Below are 18,799 nucleotides of genomic sequence, written 5' to 3'. Positions count from 1 at the left end.
TGAATCATGATCCAATGTGTGTGCACTTGGTGAACCATTGCTTGTGAGCATTTCGTGAGCCATCCAATTAGCAACATTTGCAAAAACAGTTCAACACGTGTTATACCAATCTGGTATGTAGCACCAATGTTGTGGAAACTGCAATTAATGTTGCCTAGCAAAAGAGGTCTATAAAGATGCGACCATCCTCTTAAGAGCAATTTTGAAGTGTAACCACTAACATTTGCGTGTGACACGAAAAAGGCTATCATCCATCCAGATGAATGTTGTGCAAGTTTACGAACCTGCAATAAGTATGCTTAGGAACGACACTCGATGTTGATCATGAATAATATACGTGACAACAGCAGTACTGTTTCACTTACCAGTTTTGCCCCTTATATTTGTGCGCGTCAAACAGCCGATGATGATGATTCTAATAACGTGCTAAAATTCATATGACACTGGGCAACAGCTCGTGCGAGTGTCATCTGTGCGGTCGTCTTCCACGACGCAATGAACAGTCCCCTCCGTTCTCGTTATGGTGACAGATCTCAACAGCTCACCAAAAAGTCATAGAAATGCATCGTATTCAACCAACGGGGCAAGATGCACTACTACATACGACTGCGTTTTCAGCAGCAGTAGTTCTGCACTGCAAATTCTGCATTCTGCAAATTGACAGCAGAGACGGGAAATACAGACGACAGAGTTGCATCGTATATATCGGTCTAGGATACAGGACACCAAACGTTGGAAATTTGCAAATACACCGAGAGCATACCTGAATGTGTAACACACTATCATTGGATTACACAACACAATCCATCGTCCTTAACAATTCATGGTTAATGCCATGAATCCCATTGTTCAACTGTCTTGTGCAAAAACGCCTGGTTCGGAAAACCCGTGAATTGGTTTTCCCGATTGGCCTCGCCTTCAAGCTCACATACGTAAACATAAACCACATAAACTACACCACATAGCGAGCCATGTTGACGTGGATGACGTCAGTTTATTTGGTCATCTGACCAATATATGATATTTCTTCAAAGATATTGTTGCTTTGTTCTACATATGATCTACATATGTGACTACTTGTTCTAGAAACTTAGACGTGTTCTACTGAGCCTTTTACTTTATTTGCTTCAAGTTATGACTCTGAGTAGGAATCGTGGTGGCTGCCGAACCAAGTACCGAACAGCCGAACAACACGGACAAGCCAAAGAAATCCAAAATCCAAACGCCAATAAAAGAGCCAATGCAAGGCTTAAAATGGCGGAGCTAAAGCTTATGCGCTATCTTCAAGAAGAGGAAAGGTTGATTCTGTCAATGTTGAGCAAGTTTAATGACCAGTTAAGTAAGCTGAAGGTTGAAGAGCTCAACATAAAAAGCGCGATCAGGGAAAAGCAATTTCAGGAAACCACAGGAGCGACAAGTCAGGTATGAGTTGTATTGGTTCATCACGAAACTTTGTGAGTGTGTGACTGCATCAAGGAATACGCCTGACAGCTTACTTATGGGTTTATGTCATGTGATATGTAGGAGGCAGCATCAAGCTCCACAGCACCAGCACTTGACCCGTCGTCAGTTAACATGGAAAACATCGACCTTAGCGTTCGTGAGGAGCTTAATCGTATGTATATTTCAACACGAATATCGCGTGTCAAGAATGAAAGTTGAATGAGGGAGTGATTGGATGTGGTTTGCCCTTTCGAATAACGCATCCTTAGAAGTCGTTGTGGAGCCGGTAATCGAGAAGATGTGGGTTCGAGTCCTACACCTGTCTAACTTTTTCAGTTATGTCTTTCATTGTTCTAAGGCACTTGAGGCTTATATGTTGTCCTTTCTTCTGTGCTCCAGCCTCAGTACCAAGTTGTCGAACCGCAAAAAAATACGGGTTCGGTTCGGGTTCGCGTTGCTTGGATTTCGTTCCGGTTCGGCTGCGCCAAAAAGCGAACCGGTTCACGAACAGGTTCAGTGCTTCCGTTTTATATCTCACATAAAGCCGCTTTTTATCAGAAAATGCGTGGCTAATAGATTATTACTGCTGTTGTCTGCATTAACGTTTTTAGTAGCCAGGTGCTCCCTTTAGCGAGGTAAAGGAGCAGTGGATGAGCACTTGCAAATAGCGTCCACGCTGATGAAGCGGTGTAGTCCTGCTACTGTCTGTTCCCCAAATCGCCTTTTCCAGACACAGTGAACAGCATTTTACATAGACGACAGTAATGAGCCGGCAGGCTGCTTTCGCAGTGTGAATCGATATGACACCGTACTGACGCATGCCGAAAATAAGTCTGCCAGCTTTGCTTTGTTCGAGGTCACAGCAGTGTACCAGTTAATCCACAACACAAAGGCAATATGTCACGACAGAATTGCACTATCGGTAAGCAGGACTGCATTTATTTTTCAAACCACCACCAATCATACAGGCACAGTTCTGCTCCTCCACTTCTCATGTTTCGGACTTGTTTAATTTTTACTGTTCACGTGTAAAGGGCGTGTTGGGCGCTTGCTTAATCACATATTCTTCCTATTCGCCGCGAGATCGACCTATAGGGGGCGACACTGTCACCATTCTAGTGTGGATAACACGTGGACCGATATTCGGAGTTGATGGTCCTTTTCCGTAATTCTTGTGTATTCACTTGTGCCGCGATGGTACGATACTGTTCGGTTCCCTAGTGCTCCATCTACTGCACTGAACGCGGAATAAACGTGTAAAAGCAGACGACGCGTCCACACTGTTGTAGTTCATCGTTTCTCCACAGCGCGCCGACACCGTTCGATCTCGGAGCGAATAGAGCTACACAACTGGCCTACTCAATTCCTGCTTCATTCAGTGAACGATGGCAGGCTACTCACCTTTCAGAAAATACAGCAGTTGCTATAAGAGGATGGCCGCGACGTTTGCTTGGAAACTCTGCGTTTGACAAGCGTCCGCGTGGCGCTTCCTCTCTGAAGAGCAGACGCCGCAGCGCGTGCGTGGGGCATTAGCCGCGGCGCTCACAAACGTTTCAACGTGTTAAAACAGACGCTGAAAGCATACTTACGTCCTCGTTTGAGTGATAGGTGAAAATTTGCGAAATCCATGATAGGGAGACAAATGTGTCCTCGTTCGGGGATTGAGAGGCACCTGAACTCTTATGCTGACTTCTTTTATGTCCGAAGCGTTTCGTTGCGAACCGGTTACCATTATTATTTTTTCCGATTCTGCTCCGGTTCGGGTTCACCAGTGTCTTGAAAATTTCGGTTCGTGTTCGGTTCGACACCCTGCTCAGAACATCAATTTCCTTCGTCTTCGACGTATCCGCTGTCAAAGAGAGTTCCAACGACGAGTACACGACAGTAACATGTTCTTACTTTGCTCGCAGTTCTTGCAAGGGCATCGTTTCTTGACTTCGAAGAGGAGGAGGAAGAAGATGATGGCGAAGGCGACATGTAGCGGTAATTGTGTTGCGAATATTGTAAATAAATGTCCATGTACAGCGTTCCATGTCGTTACTGTAGGCCTTGCCGATTTGGGCATCGAGTGAAGTCAAATATTGTGTGATTGAGCTCAGGGCAGGGACGTTCCTTTCTCAGAGGGGAGGAGCACGTCGAGAACTGCGTTAAAGTTGTCGCACTATATGACGTTACGCCGTGGCTACTTTTAGTACCCTGTTGCCCGCCTTTTTTGCTCATACTGAAGACTGCGCAGACAAACCTTACGTGTAGCATCACAGTACCATTACCATACGGAAGAGCAAGATCGAAGACTCGAATTTCTGCTACTACCACTTCGTGATGCACTGCAAGCACGTTTTAATAGCGAATTCGGGTGGTCATTTCGTAGCAAAACGGCCGAACGCTCGGAAATTGCTAGGTCGGCGACCGAGCTGGATCACGTGACCGTTGCCACGCGAACATGATTGCTAGGAATCTAGCGGTTTTAGGTACTCTGATCACGCTAGGGGCGTCGCGGTCGCAAATCTTGGAGTTTTGTCGTCTGCTAAACCACGTGATTTCAACATGCGGGCAAATGAGGGCACCCGCCACCGTTGCAGTGCGGATGTGACGACACCGGATACAGTTGAGCAATCTGCTGCTCGATCGTTTTGAGACCGGGCAAAAAAAGTGCTAGCTAGCAAATTCCGAGCGCTCGGAAAGCGCCACGCGAACATGCGAGATTTGCTTCATTTTGACCAAGCGAACATGACTGCTCGAGATCTGGCAAAAAATGTTGCTCCGAAATGACCACCCGAATTCGCCATAAGTGTTGGGTACAGGTTTGGACAAAGTTTACGGAACACGCGAGCAGCGTATTTTTTCTTCGGTGCGACACCCTAACGGATGGCGGAAGCGGGTGAGTTCACTGTCTAGGAGGAGTGGAAAGGAGCGCTGTTAGCGACACACAGCTGTAGCAGGCGCCCACAGCTCCCCATAGAGCCCATAGTTTGAGATAATTCAGGCAACACTGGACATACGACCAATGAAAATGCGTCGTGATGCCTAGCAGCCAACCAATCAGCAACCTCTCAGTTTGGCTCGGCTTTCGGCCGGCCCTGGCTGCCATTGACTTCTACTGGTTTTCATACCTGGCGCCCGTTATTCCAAAATAACTAAGACATTTTTGATAGGCGAAATACATATTTATTGATGCAACGTATAAACTCATGTATGTTTGACTCATACATTCACCGTGCGTACAGGACGTTTCGTTCCTTGAATAGACAGCAACCAAACCAAGTTCGAACTTGCAAAGCACACATACAGTCTACTTCTTGAGGCGAGCGAAGTCCACGAGTGCGTGCGTTTCACAGATGAGCATCTCCTTCTCATTCTGGCGATGCACCGTAGGTCACACAATCACGGGAAATACTTTTGTCGTTACGAACACTCTCTTCTTAGTCACTGTATTTGAAAATGCGACAGCGCTCAAAAGTGTTCCTCAGGCGTCAGCTCACCAAGCATTCCAGTTCCGACCCGGCAAGAATGTCCGTAGGTTGACACTTTATCGGAGATAAGTACATGGCCAGAGTCACTATAGCTCACGAACAAACCCGCGCGTACACTTCCTCTTTGGTCGTTGTGGTCAACCGACATCGGCGAGCCGCGGAGACGCAGCGACCTTGCTTGGAGCTGCCCGCCTGGCCGACTGCCGAGACTGCCCGCGAAAAGCGAGCTGTCAGATATTTCGAAACTTTATCAACCAATCCCGAAGCGCGCATCCTCCTTCGGCCAATGGGCATCCGTCATGATGCCTGACGATGTAATACCACGTGACTGTGACGTGATTTTATTTTTCTACTGCCGCAAATGCGGGGAGCTGTGGAGGCCTGGCTGTAGTTCCTGGTTCCGGTGTCGCTTGGGTGCGCCTGGGAAGTGCATGCTACCGCTGTGTGTCGCTAACAGCGTATCTAATCCTTCCACCACTCCGAAACAGTGAACTCACCCGCTTCTGCCAGCCGCTAGGGTGTCGCACTGAAGAAACAGTACGCTGCTCGCATGTTCCGTAAACTTTTGTCCCGACCTGCACTAAACTCGATTAATCTGATAAAAATCTCGATAATAATAATAATCCTGATAAAAATCTCGAATTTGGAGCCAAAATGCTCCAAACGGAGCATGCCGTCTTCTCCTACCTTACCACGGGTGACTGCCAGCAGTGGCTGAAACGCTGACTGGGGAGAGATTGAGATATCCCCCCTTTCTACGTGTGTTGGCCTTTCCTTTTTCCTTGCGTTTTAGCCTACTCCTACTGTAGTTTGCGCACGGCTGCGCAACTATATTATTCGTGCCTGTTATCGCCGCTTACATTGTTTTGCTCTCCTGGAATGCACCTAAGTGTCAAAACGGACTTGTAAGTTGAAACTCTTCGAGTTGTGTGCGCGCAATGAAAAACGGTACCTCCCTTGTTTCTAATCTATTCCGTACATGCCATGCGCACTTATTTTGTTGGCGAATGTAGTGGAAGGCACAGAGAGTGTTATACACAGCGACATATTAAAAGCGGCGCTTTTAGTGTATATCATTCCTTCCTGCCAGGGCCGGCGTCTACCTTTTGGTCATGGGGGGGGGGGGGCACACTCCGAGATTTGCCCCCCCCCCCCTCCGCGCGTGTACCACACAACTGCTTTGGCCGTGCGTTCCATGGGTGATCCCTAGAGCTGGGATTTTCGGGACATGTCCCGATTTTGAAAAGTGTCAGCTACGAGAAAACATACAAAGCGGTTTGCGTCTGGTTTTCAACATTTGGTTTGGAACAACGGTTTTCCCGAATTGTCCAGAATATGTGCTGAGCGTCCCGGAAGATTAGAGACTGTCCCGGGCGTCCAGACTCTCTAAAATGTCCCGTTATTTAGCGGACACGCCTGTAGGCAATTTGGTTTTTGTATGGATACGGATATTGTATGGAGTTCCTGAATCACCTCAACAAGTGAGGGAATAATCGAAACAAGATTCAACCTCGCGGATTCAAGAGCATTTGGGTTCACTATTTCACAAAAGAAAGAAACAAGAAGCAAGGGAGTCGGGGACAGTCAGGTAGCGGAGAAAAGGCATAGCCTGAGGACATAGACGCTCGAAATGTTCCTGATCATATGCTTTGACGTGCGAGCATAGATTGTCGGTTTCGGTGGTGTAAATCAAGTTAAAATAATCCAAAGCTAATAAAAGGAGTTGGGACACATTCCGATATGGGTATGTTGTCCCGGAAAGTGTCCCGATTTTAGTTTCTTTTTCTTGTGTGTGTGTGTCCTGCTAATCCCAGCTCTAGTGAACCCTAAACACATGACGCCCCGATACGAAACACGGCACAACGAAATGAATGAAAAGGTTACCATACGGCATCCATGGAACCTTTGATATATTCTATTCTATTGAAAGGATCGGCTTGTACACAATGCGTTAATATATGCATTGCAAAGACCACACGCTGGTTTAGAACAGCGTGCATTTTATGATCCACTGTCATCGGTTTATGGCACGCCAAACACCGCAAACTCCCAGCCATCCAGTCCAGAGCCGTATATTAAAAGCGAGTCTGGCCATTAATGGGTCATGCCCATACTTGAAGCTCCACCCACTTTTTCAGCTTTACGACCAATGAAGTTTTGAAATATGGGGCGCTATCAATCAGCCTATCCTCACTATTTGCCCCCCTATCCAACATGGGCAGCGCCATTTTGGGTGGCAAGTGGATTGGATGGGATTGAAATGGATACCTCTCGCAATCTGCAAAAGTAGTGGATTGTTGGTGCAAATTTGATAAGCGCCATGCTTCCGTCGTTGTACTGCTGCCGGCAGAACCACCTGCTGGGACACATTCTGTTGTCGGTATGATTTTTAAACAAATCTACATGAATAGTTGGAATACAAGAGGCAAGAATGTTTACATCCATGAAATCCAGCTGTTAAATATAAGATTGTACAGCACAGCGCCGTTTTTGTTATGATTTCGTTGTGATCGCCGTGTTCACTAGGCCTAACAGCGGCGACAAAACGTATTATTTTCAGTTAGATATCGATGGATGAGCATAAGTTGAAACTGATTTCCGAGAAATTTATATTAGGGTGTACATTTGCAGCGTAAAATCAGGTTAGTCTGTGAAAAGTTTTTGTCACGAAATCGTGTTTGTTTTCGTCGCCATTTTGGGTGGCAGTATGGTGTCATGGCGACCCCCTTGGTAAAAAGTAAATCAATTAGAGGAGCGAAACCGTGATTGACAGGTCGAGCCTCTTTTTGTGACTTCTCCCAGTGGCCAGACTCCCTTTTAATATAGGGGTCTGATCCAGCCGTCACTTTTGCGCCCCCGGTGGACGTCTGGGGGCGGCGTGGGGGGGGGGGGGGAGCAATAGAGATCTACCCGAGAAACGTCATCATGACGTTGGTAGACAGACTGAAACGGAAGCAAATCGGAAGGGAGGGCTAGGTCCCACGAATGAGCACTTGTTCGCTGCCTCCTATAGACTTATCCCTGTTTACGAACAAATGACGTCAGATGGTACAACAGCGCCGCCAACTTGGTAGAGTGGAACTACTATAGCAAAAAATCGGTAAGTCACAAGAAAGCAGCGTTTAAATGTGGCTTCTCATATTGTAAGATTTTTTTTTTTGCAATTCTTTACATATTATTAGTTGTATGGCCTTGTGTTCTGCTCCATTCTACCGGTAGCCCTTTCTAAAGATGACTACTGGGCTCTTCCATTTTCTGGAGCCTGAAGGGCACGGGTTTTTTTCGGAGTGCACGTGGTGTCTCTATACAAAGCAAGCGCGAACTAAGTCGTAATAACAGACCACATTCCGCACAGGATTCTGATGCTGAGCTGATCGTTATCGTCATATTTAAAGCTGCGCGCTCCAAAGCCGCTGTGGTAAGCCCGCGCGAGAGCTCGTGGCGAATCACGGGCCGAAGTGATGTATTTAAAGGGGCACTAAAATGCAAAAACGACTTGCTCTCAAATGAAAGTCCGTGTTTGAATTAGTGTAACGCAGGCAAAATTAGTTCACACAGCGCTACCGTTTAGAAGAAATATGCAATGAAAACAGAACTGTCTTTTGCGGCAACGAATGGGATCCCCAGGAGGCAGAGATCGGCGGCATCCAATGAGACAGCGGGAGAAGCGCGCACAGAGCCATCGTTGCCGTGTAGATTTGGAACGGGCCCGATCGTAGTGTTTGCAAGGCGCACTATTCTCGAGGATCTCTTGGGGATCCTCCGAGTGAAGAGATCCATCCGTGGATCTCTTGACGTGGAATCTCACGCCGCTGTTCCAACTTTCGCTGGCGACGAAAAGGAAAGTCTCAAGGACTGGACCAAAGAGGCCAGAAAAGAAACGCCGCCGATTACGACCGCGTCGAGACAGCTACTGCGGTTTTCGTCGGGAAGCAAGTGCGGGTTAAAATAGAAAACCTGACGATGGAATACAGGTAGGAAACTCAGTTAGTTCATTTCTTGTTTCTGCTTGCTTTGTTGTGTATGCCACAGCTACTTACGATGATTCCGTGCGATCAGTGGCGTTTGCGTCGCATTCCTGCGAGCGCGTATGATGTACATGCTGTTTGGTGTTCATTTCGATGTTTCATACTATTCGGTACAACTGATGACATGTCATACTTGAATATCCAGCTTCACCTATGAAAACTACAGCCACACTGCACGGTTTCGCACTGCTACAAAACGACTACTTCAGAAAGAGTGCTGTCATGATTGGTGAGCATAACCACAGCTGCAATCTGCATCTGTGTGCTGATATGATGTGTGGAACTCTGCATCTGACTGATCTGCTTCAGGATGATGAGGGGATATGGAAATGGGGTGTGTACGTCCTCTTCGCTGGAATATGTGTTGCAGTTAGTATATCACTGCTTGTTCTGAACTCTTGTGAACCAAGCATGTGCTTAAAACATGTAATAGTTTGTAAAGGCATTATTAAGTGGTAAAAAATAAAAGAGCAACAATTGTGAAGTCACTAAAATGATAAATATGGATGAGCATTTACTAAGCTGGAAATCAGTGCCAGTGCTGGCAATGCTGCATGTAATCATATGCATATTACTACAAAGCATAGCAAGGCAACTAGTTGGGTGGTGATCCATAGTCAGGAGATTTATGTGCAACAAGAAAAGACAATAACAGTAGCTTGTGTGTATTGTATGTCACTTGTTATGCATGCTATTTATCCCCTGTGTATGTGTATGTGATGCACTATGTTGGAAGTAGTCCCGATAAACTTCGAAGGAGTGACAAAACAAATAAAAAAACTGCAGAGGAAACATCGAGGCATCTTCCTCAGTAATATGTCGTCTCACTGCATGCTTCACACATTCTTGTGTATCTTCAAGGTTCCAATTGTACACGAACAGCCAGATGGAAACCATTGTTGCAGCATCCCAGCCTGAAGAACAAACAACTGAACAACAAGAGACAAGTTCGGAACCTGCACAGACCTCACAGAGAAAGTAGCCCAAAAACCAGACTGTGATGATGCAGGTCCTAGAGCTCTAAAAAGCTGTGGAAATGAGAGCTACAAAAGCTGAAAAAAGGAATGAAGGTTTCAAAGAAAAGTATTGAGGCTGCAGGAAGGAGTTAATAGAATGCAACAAGAAATGCTTCGATAAGCAAATTAAAATGGTGCAAGCGAGATGGTGTACTATGGAAAGAGTTAACATTTCCTTCAGTTCATATTACGTGTTCCTCAAACTCAAGGAAATGTTTCCTCCTTCAAAGAAATGTTTCATTCGATGCAGACTTTTTTTCAATCATCGCCACCACAATAATTTTCTTTTTTCCATAACAGAGAAATCTTGCATACGTAGTTTGTTTTTTAGCTTTATAACAGTGCATTGTCCTTGCAAAGCCTCATTAAATGTATATCTGTAATGTATTATGTCAGTGATTCTCGGCTTTTGTTACATTGAAAAAGGGTCATTGCGTGAAAAAAGCACACACACAAGAAAACATAGGCATATTACTGTAGTTATAAAATCTACATATAAGGAAACATGACAGTGAAATTACCACTTTAGAGAAATGTACTTGCCCACAATAAATATGTTGTCATAGTGTTGTAAAACGTTGTTTGATTGATTGAGACTTTAAAAAATATGGAGGTGTTCAGGTCTGCTACTGCAGAACTCGTGAATAGAAAACAGTAGAAAAACCAACCTCAAGATGACGAAGAGGCAAAGAAGAAAAACCATGCAAAACAAACATGGTCCACCTGATGGATGTGTCCAGTAAATGAAATAAGAGTTCAAATGAACATAGACTGTAAAATGTCATTGGTGTTGCTCTCTTCATTTTTTTTTTGTATTTGATAACGTGGACATTTGTTTCTTATGATGGACAGTTTTTGCTTGCTAAAGTTGCAGCCAAGTGCAACTGACATGACCGAACCTCATACAACAGGACACACAGTTGTCCTTGGCTGCAACTTTAACAAGTACACATACACAATCTCCCAACTCGTAGAGCTAGGGTGGCTTTTCCTGACGACGGAGGGGAATCGTCGATGTTATTGAAGCATAATGGGTGCTTTCAGCACCTCTCATTTAAAATAATTATTATTTGCTACGGCAAAAGTTTTCAATACTGCACCCTTTTGCTACGTTAATCAATCTAATTGGTTTATGGGCATTTTAATGATTTACTTCACAAGCAAATGCTTAGTGTTTAAGCAGGGTTTGTTTAATGCTGAGATGTCCTTTGGTGGAGACAATTGTGTTGGCCTTTTCGAGGCCCTTTTTGGTGTGGGGGTGACGCGCTAGATGTCGACTTCATGAAGGCGTTGCTCCATAAATGTGCAATGCGATGGCATCCTGCACACATGCCCCACCTTCAGTGGAAACTGGTGTCTAATGTTGCGGCATTTCCCTGACATGATGGCGGTAGTCCTGCATTCAATCGTGCACTGTCATTCATGCCTTTGCACATGTTATGTAGAATGCAAGCTCTAATTATCATGATTATCATGTCACAGTTATTGATGTCGCATTCAATCCCCTTTAGAAGGATGCAGAGTTGTGCATTCACTCTCCCTAAGGCATTTTCAACCACGTGTCTTGCATCTGACAGTCAAGCATTAAACTGCCGTCAGAGTATAGCTTCATCGTATACGGCTGCAAAGGAAACGCTTGGTCACATAGGATGACTAGACCCATGATGAGCCCTTGCATTGTCTCTATGTACCAGCCCTTGTAGTTGTAATAGTCTGAGCCTTGGTTCTTTGAGAGCACATCTCAATGTGGCATCCGTCCAGAATCTTGAGAGAGTCCTGTTACTCCGTCAAACCGACGTAGGTGGCTCTGCTTGTGTTGTGAGCTTCACAAACTGGGATTGTAGTTTGTACAATCACTAAGTAAAAACTCCCAGTACACATCACTTACAAAATGCCTGCTGACACGAAAAAAGCTGTAATCCAGATGCTAATAGGCGATAAAGGGCACCTGCCACTCTTTTGCAAAGGCACAGCCTGCCTCATGTCCGTGTCTCGCCTAGCTATGCTTTGGCAAACGCCCACCATGTAGCTGAACGTTGCACAGGTGACGCGATAGTCCCGTTTCGGTTTAAAGAACTCGTTAGCGAGGTTGGGCAGTGTGGTTTCCGACCAAGACGCTGGCCGTCGATAGCTGCGCAGTTGCTTCTCCCTTGTGCACAATCGCAGAGCTGTGTCTGGCAGAATTTTCACCTGTTGCCGTGCTGGTTTCCGCTTTCGTCGCTTATCTATCGCGCGCGCACAGCATCCAGCTCACACTCTGTTTTCCTCAGTCGAGACTGGAAGTAGGGGAGGTACAGAAAAACATTCCTGACCCTGTCTCGCACCACGTCGTTCTTCGTTTTGCTCAACACATCGCTTATCCAACAGAACGTACACGCACAGTACAGACACGGCAGCACAAGAAATATTTACACGAAATATGTAGAACTCAACGAGGACAATGACATGTACAAAATAAAAGACTAAACAACGCGGATAAGAAAAATGCACGGCGACGCACGAAAGAGCAGAAGACAGCAGAAGCGTTCGTGCGAATTAGTGTTGTGAACATATTTCGCGATTCGGCTGAAATGTAAATTTGGAAATGCGAAACAATAGTAAAAATGTCGAGTTGCGTACGAAATCCTTCCAATACACAGTAACACACATTCTTGGGGCATTATACACCTCGAGAAAGCGTCCAAAGCGTTATCTTTTTCTGACGACGTAATATTTTAAATTGTTATGTGTTTTGGGGTTTCTCTGTTTGCTCATCAGGCGACGCTGCTAGCGCTACTCTCAACCACTGATCTCTATGTATAAAGGCTGGATCGCGTATGGGAGAGGGGCTCGTGGGAGAGAGGCACGCATTCGGGCCGCCATGTTGGTGGGCCCTAAAACGCTGCGTGTGCCCATTGGAAACAATGGGAGGCAACAGAGATTGTGAGTATTTATTGCGCTACAGGCGTTGATCGTTGTTTGTCGTCACGCGATTTTGTAAGGTGCCAGTATACTGATGTATCCTAACAGTGTTTCGCAGGTGCCCTGCATTTCGATTCTTAATAACGTTATGTTTTGCATTCCGAAACTAGACCGTCACTGCAGTGCAGCGCTGGGAATTGTACTACAGCACGTTTCCCAGCCAATATTTCAATAAGAAACGATGTGAGGTTAACAACAACCATGTATATAATATCCCGTGCTGCGTTCTGGACAAAAATTGTTCCACAAAGAACGGTCCCAGTAGGGGTACCCGCATGGTAGAAAGAAATCGCCCCGTAGAATCACAGCCGTTGTTTCAAACAGGCGTATGCGTTTAATTTGATTGATATCAAGCAAGAAAGGGTCTTTTAGTGAACGACAGTGGTGTCTTCGATGTAATGCCTCGCAAATATGAACACACCGAAGCATCCCAAACTATTACTGCACGCAATTAGATTACGCTTAGGCCAGTTAATCTAGGTGTTGATGTAAACTTAATAAAGTTATTTAGTAAGTGGTAACACCTCCTTGAGACACAAGACTTATCTCCTTTTGAAGTACAGCACTTCTTTTTTCTTCTTCCTTCATTTGCTCTGATTATTTGCAGGTGAAATTGAATGTCCTTCTCGCGTACTCACATGCTTTTGCTGAATAGAACTGCAGCGTGAACAAAGCTGCGTAAGGATGGGGGCCTGCCATCCACTGCTGACTTTGTCATGCTAGCTATGTGGAGCACTTTGCAAAAAATGCAGCTGCACAGCTGAAACTCCAATCATTATCATCGTCATCTAAAAGGGAATGTGGTAGCACTGCTGTGAAACCAGGCACGATTTCTGAAAACCCTCTATGGCACTTTCCGCAGTTTGCACACTTTTCTTCAGCGTCAGTCTCTCTGCTGAATTTTAAATTTTTGTTTTGCTGCCTATGTGTTCAGTGTATTACAAATTGTGTAATGCAAACAACACTTTGTTAATTTCAAGCTTTTTGCTCCCATCCAAGATATTCCTGTCCTGAAGGAACCGCCCCTTCGACACCATAAATATTCAGTAGGTTTCACTCTGGCAGGCCCTGCCACTGCAAATTTCCTGAATTGAAACCCTTCAAACTGTGTCATAACCTTAAATACGTCAATATTTTTGCAAGTAGTTTACATGCTGGAGGGCACTCCTCCTGCAGCTAAGGCAACTACAGAGAGTTCCAAGAGGCCGAAGGTAAACCTACAGCTGCATGAGTTTGATCAACAGTAGTGCATTCTCAAGAAATAATTTTCTTCTTATAGCATATATGTGCATGCCTAGTAACTGAAACAATGACCACAGTTCCGCAACGAGTTTTAATTCCTGAGGGTGTACACTGTAGAGGTAGGTTAGATCTACAACAGTTAATACAAGGTATTATATACTATGAATCAGTGATGGCCACTAAGTACTTCTACTATAACTACTAACTACTTTGCAATGGAGTAGTTTAACTAGTAGTTCAACTACTTTTCAGGCAGGGTAGTTTACTTCTTTAACTACTGCAGTGTAGTTTAACTACATCTATAACTACTGAATGTTGTCCATCAACACCAATCCCATTCTATAGCGTTCTAAGACCCCTAAATATGAATCACAAGCGGTGATAAAAGTGAAAATTTAGTACACATGCACGGCACAATTGCTCTGCACCTCCGTTCTCATCAAACAAGTAGCTCAAGGTAAAAATCGGAAGCACAGCCATGCCGTAAAGCTTGCGGCAAAATCGGAAGTAGTTGGCGCCTGCAGCAACTTAACTACTGTAGCCAACTACTCGAAATAGTAGTTTAACTAGTAGTTGCACACTACATTTCTGCAAGTAGTTGATAACTACTTTTTAACTACAATCAGGTAGTTTAACTACATGTAGTTAACTACTGGCCATCACTGCTATGAATACCTTTAAAAATCTCATGTGACACATATGCTTTTACTTTTTGGAGGTGCTGCGGTGATCGAAGTTTGTGGGCACTGCTCAGGTTTTGCACCCATTTCTTGCGTATGTCGAGGCAGCTGTGAAGGAGAGAACATTTGTTAGGTTGCAACTAGTTAAAAATAAATATGTTGTTTAGTAAAAGCATCGCATAAATGTTTAAAACATCAGTTTAAAACAGGGTTTACAATCTTGATATCTCTTAAAAATTTCAACGTTTAAACGCTGTTGTAAAAGAAATTATAGCTTCATCACTAAGACACAATGCTGGGTGAAGGGGTCTAAGGTGTATATAAAGCTCTTTGAAGTGATGTGTTCAATGATGTGAACATGTAAAGAGAATGTACAAAATTGAGAAAGGCTCACCACAGTGCGTGCACTGGGGTGGTTCCTCCTCGTACAGTAGGAACCCGTGAATGAGGAACATGATACTTATCTGTAAGCTCGATCGCATCAGACGATGACACAGGTGATGCTCGATGACACAGACGATCCTCTGGGTAGCCCCCGTGAGGAAACCTGTATTGAGGGACCACACTGCTGCAATTAACACGACAAGATACAAATTATTATTATCGCAACAAGCTGACAACATAGCTCAGACACAAAGGCGGTATCCAAGTCACACCACACCACCGTTACGTAGGATTCTTTGTCACAAATCAAACCAAGGCACAAAATAATACCAATACAAGAAAAAGGGTGACTATCTTGGTCTTATTATGACGTAATACTGAACTTATACGCGAAGGTGGTTCAAAGAAATGACTGTGCACTTGCTTCCGTAGAGAACACTTGGTACAGTGCTAGCAATGCATGCAGAAAAGCGCTCGAGTGCTCGCACATATTGATGAAACCACTATCAGTGTAGTGTAACATGTTCTCTCCAGCATGTTATGCACTCAAACTGTATTTGCCGGCGGGTAAAATGCAAGTGGGTTCGATTGAACCTCGGAAGAGCGATCAAACAACTTGCACCCAGTGCTGGTTTTGGACAAAAAAAACGCTTCATAATTGTCAAATAAATGTACAGAATGGACGCCTATTTATTCCTTGATAAAGAATGACTCACCTGTAGAAATTTCGGCCCGGTATAATTGCCGGTACGGTTGGTACGACCGTAATTGCAAGAAGTTGCCATGATCGCTGCGGCGACTGTTTTGGGTACAGTAAGATGGCGGCCGGTTGCCGCACGATCGCGCTCCCTATCCGCGATCCAGCCTTTTACAATCGAGATCAGTGCTCTCAACTGAGCTCACAGGGGCCCGTGTAACTGATTTCGTTGCTCAGTTCACTCAACCGTGGTTGAGCCAGGGGAATGAACGTGTAGTATATTTCTATTGTCGGGAAAAACTCACGTGACCTCAGACGTCGGGCCAATGGTTGGGCCTCGGTAGAGTAGTTTTTTGCTTTGTTTTATTTTGTCTCCATGGGTGACGCGTGACGTAAAGCGACGCTGCCGAGGGGTTCTCTTTCCCTTTCCCCTCTGTTCTCTCCCCGCTTTGGCGGTTCTGGATTTTCGTTCGCATCCAGTGAAATAAATAAAACGCGGAAGCGTTGGCTCTTTCTGTTGCACAAGGTGCTTTATTTTTCGGGATTGGTATTTCCAAATCACACATATGCAGTCTTCTGTATCTGCGCCAAACACGAACTTTACATGAACATTGTTTCTGAAGTTCGAGTAATATGCCGAAGCAACTTCACATTCACTGTTAGCTGATGTCTCAAGTGGAAGACTTCACAGTAGATCAGTAAATTCACTGCACAGGCACACACATTCACAAATCCAGCATGACAGGAAACATGTCCATATCCCTTTGCTGCTTGTATAGTGTCACATGTCAAGGCTGACCCGTAACAAAGGAACCTGTGCAGCTGCTAAGCCAAAAGATGATGTTCCAACCACTCAGAGTGGCATATCCATTCTATTGCGTCCATGCCGATGCTTTTCTGAAGCAGATATGAGTTGAGCAGTACCTAGTTGATACCTGAGCAAGAAAGACCAGAACAGGGATCGGAAAACGTGAAAACTAAAAATTCTACCGGCCGAAATGCTGAGTATATGCCACAGGTGCGGTGCTATGCTATGCTACGCTAAGCGGCAGAATGGAATAGGAACTGACTTACCTGCCATCGAGTGGAAAAACACAGTATTGATTCTCCTTGAATCGTTGTCGCGCCAAGCAAGCGAAGCAGACCTGCGCCTTCCACTTATCTATCACTGAATTTACTTGCAGAAGTATCCAAGAGGATTCGAGTTTTGCAGAGTCGGTATCGACGGGCACTAAAAGCCATCCAAAGCGGTACCGGCAAAGATGATTTGCGTGCGTCCCTGCTGCACCATATTTCGAAACTTTACGGCGAACTGCTCCGGCACCCCAGACACGGCGGTGCCCGCTTTCCCGCGCCACGAAAAGGTTATAATTTCAAACCGACCAATGAGCGCTCGCATACCAGGGGAGCGGCCGCAGGAGCCAATGGGATGCTCTCGGTAGAGAACTCGCGCTTCGACGTAAAAATTTTGACGTTTCATGACGTTTGATGACGCGAAAGGCTCGCAGCGCCTCACTTTAGTCCGCAAAGGAACTCGCGAGTTTCATCCCCTTGGTTGAGCCATTCGACTGCAGTCGACTCAACCGTGGTTGAGAAAGCTAGTGTAACTAGGTCGATTAGGCCTGCACTCCCTGAACCAGGTCCGTGCAGTGCAGAGCCAGTTCTGAACTAGCGCAGCACTAGGCCACCTCCAGCTCAACGGTGCAACACTAGTGCCGCCGCGAAACGAATATCGAAGTGCAGCGCTAGTGCAGGCCTTCTGCTCACCGCTACGGATTGTAAGATCGCGTGTGACATTTCAATCACATGTGCATTGCTACTTTTTAATTTCGAACACAATGAACTGTTCAACAATTGTGCAAACAGCCATGGAACTTGTGGATTCTGACAGCGAGGACGAAGAATTCGACGACCTGGTAACCGTGATAGCATTGAATCTTCTGCGAACTGACAGGAACCGTGTTACCAATGTACACCGAAACTGTAGTGAATCGTTATTTCGACTTCGAATTCAAACGTCTCTTCCGGCATTTACATTAACTATTATTTGCCTTGTGTCGTCTGCTGCCATTGCCGTACCGTTGAACTGACCCCTGCGGGAGTGCAGAGTTTCCTTACACTAGGGCTACACTTGGCGTGCACTGGTTTGAAACGAACGAGACGGTGCAGGGGGTGCTCGGCTGCACTGGCGAAACTAACGGGCGAGTGCAACACCACCGGAACTGGTTCAGGCAGTGCAGGCCTAATCGAAAGTTTCGTTGAGCACCATGGGAGCACGATAGCGTTTTGCGCTGCGTGTGCGACGTGTGTCAGTTGATGGTACGAAACGCAAGTAGCGGAATATGCAAAAGTGAGGTAGTCAAAATAAAGGTAAAACGTGTATTCCCAAGCAGCGCAACAACCTGGCAAAATATTGTGCTGCTTGGGTTGTTGCTGGACACATACATCTGTAGTGCGTTTCAGTGTTGCGCCCAGAGAAGTTTGCGACAGAGTGGGCTTATTATTAAAAGCGATAAAAAAACCCAGTGCGAGGGGACAACAGAAAGGACAAAAAACAGACAAATACAGCACAGTGCTGTGTTTGTCTGTCCTTTGTTTCTTCTGGGGGTTTCTATCGCTTTTAATATACATCACCAACCCGCCCGGATTTGAACTTTATTTCAGTATTGGGCTTATTATGCTGACCTCCGACCATTCTTACGTCGAACCCTCCACGCGGAAAAACGCCAAAATTTCCGATATAGCACAGAATATATATTTGTACCGCGGAAAATTGGGACTTCTGATGATCATACGGGTATTGGTATCAAAGTGGCACGCAGGCTGACGCCCTGAAACGTCTCGAACGGACTTAGACTAAAACGGTCTGAATACC

General features: G+C 45.4%; 2 protein-coding genes across 3 annotated transcripts in view; one reads left to right on the top strand and one right to left on the bottom strand.

The window, feature by feature from the left end:
• The window catches only part of LOC135374745 (ubiquitin carboxyl-terminal hydrolase 8-like), a 29,540-nt gene extending 28,558 nt beyond the window's left edge, over window positions 1-982 (bottom strand). Inside the window, exon 1 of one of the 2 annotated variants that reach the window (XM_064607670.1) lies at window positions 764-982. The gene's annotated coding sequence lies outside the window, so the exon portion shown is untranslated. Of the gene's footprint in view, window positions 1-365; window positions 711-763 lie in introns of those variants that run through there. The other variant, XM_064607671.1, reaches the window with a different exon arrangement.
• Window positions 983-1,241: 259 nt separating this feature from the next.
• Window positions 1,242-3,470, top strand: LOC135374831 (snRNA-activating protein complex subunit 5-like). Its single transcript, XM_064607764.1, has 3 exons — window positions 1,242-1,422; window positions 1,525-1,615; window positions 3,354-3,470. The coding sequence occupies exons 1-3, from the start codon at window positions 1,255-1,257 to the stop codon at window positions 3,422-3,424; spliced, it is 330 nt and encodes a 109-aa protein (XP_064463834.1). The 5' UTR covers window positions 1,242-1,254; the 3' UTR covers window positions 3,425-3,470.
• The last annotated feature ends 15,329 nt before the right edge of the window (window positions 3,471-18,799 follow it).

This window comes from Ornithodoros turicata, unplaced genomic scaffold (genome assembly GCF_037126465.1).
Source record: "Ornithodoros turicata isolate Travis unplaced genomic scaffold, ASM3712646v1 ctg00000746.1, whole genome shotgun sequence".
In the NCBI taxonomy this organism is placed as follows: Eukaryota; Metazoa; Arthropoda; class Arachnida; order Ixodida; family Argasidae; genus Ornithodoros; species Ornithodoros turicata.
Note: the sequence above shows the minus strand (reverse complement) of the source record. Positions and strands in the feature narration are given on the sequence as shown.

What these genes read in the sequence shown, in the direction of transcription:
- LOC135374831 (XM_064607764.1), top strand. Translation starts at nt 1,255, where the DNA reads ATGGCGGAGCTAAAGCTTATGCGCTATCTTCAAGAAGAGGAAAGGTTG. An exon ending in CCACAGGAGCGACAAGTCAG is followed by an intron (nt 1,423 to 1,524) that starts GTATGAGTTGTA and finishes TGTGATATGTAG; the next exon opens with GAGGCAGCATCAAGCTCCAC. An exon ending in CGTTCGTGAGGAGCTTAATC is followed by an intron (nt 1,616 to 3,353) that starts GTATGTATATTT and finishes CTTTGCTCGCAG; the next exon opens with TTCTTGCAAGGGCATCGTTT.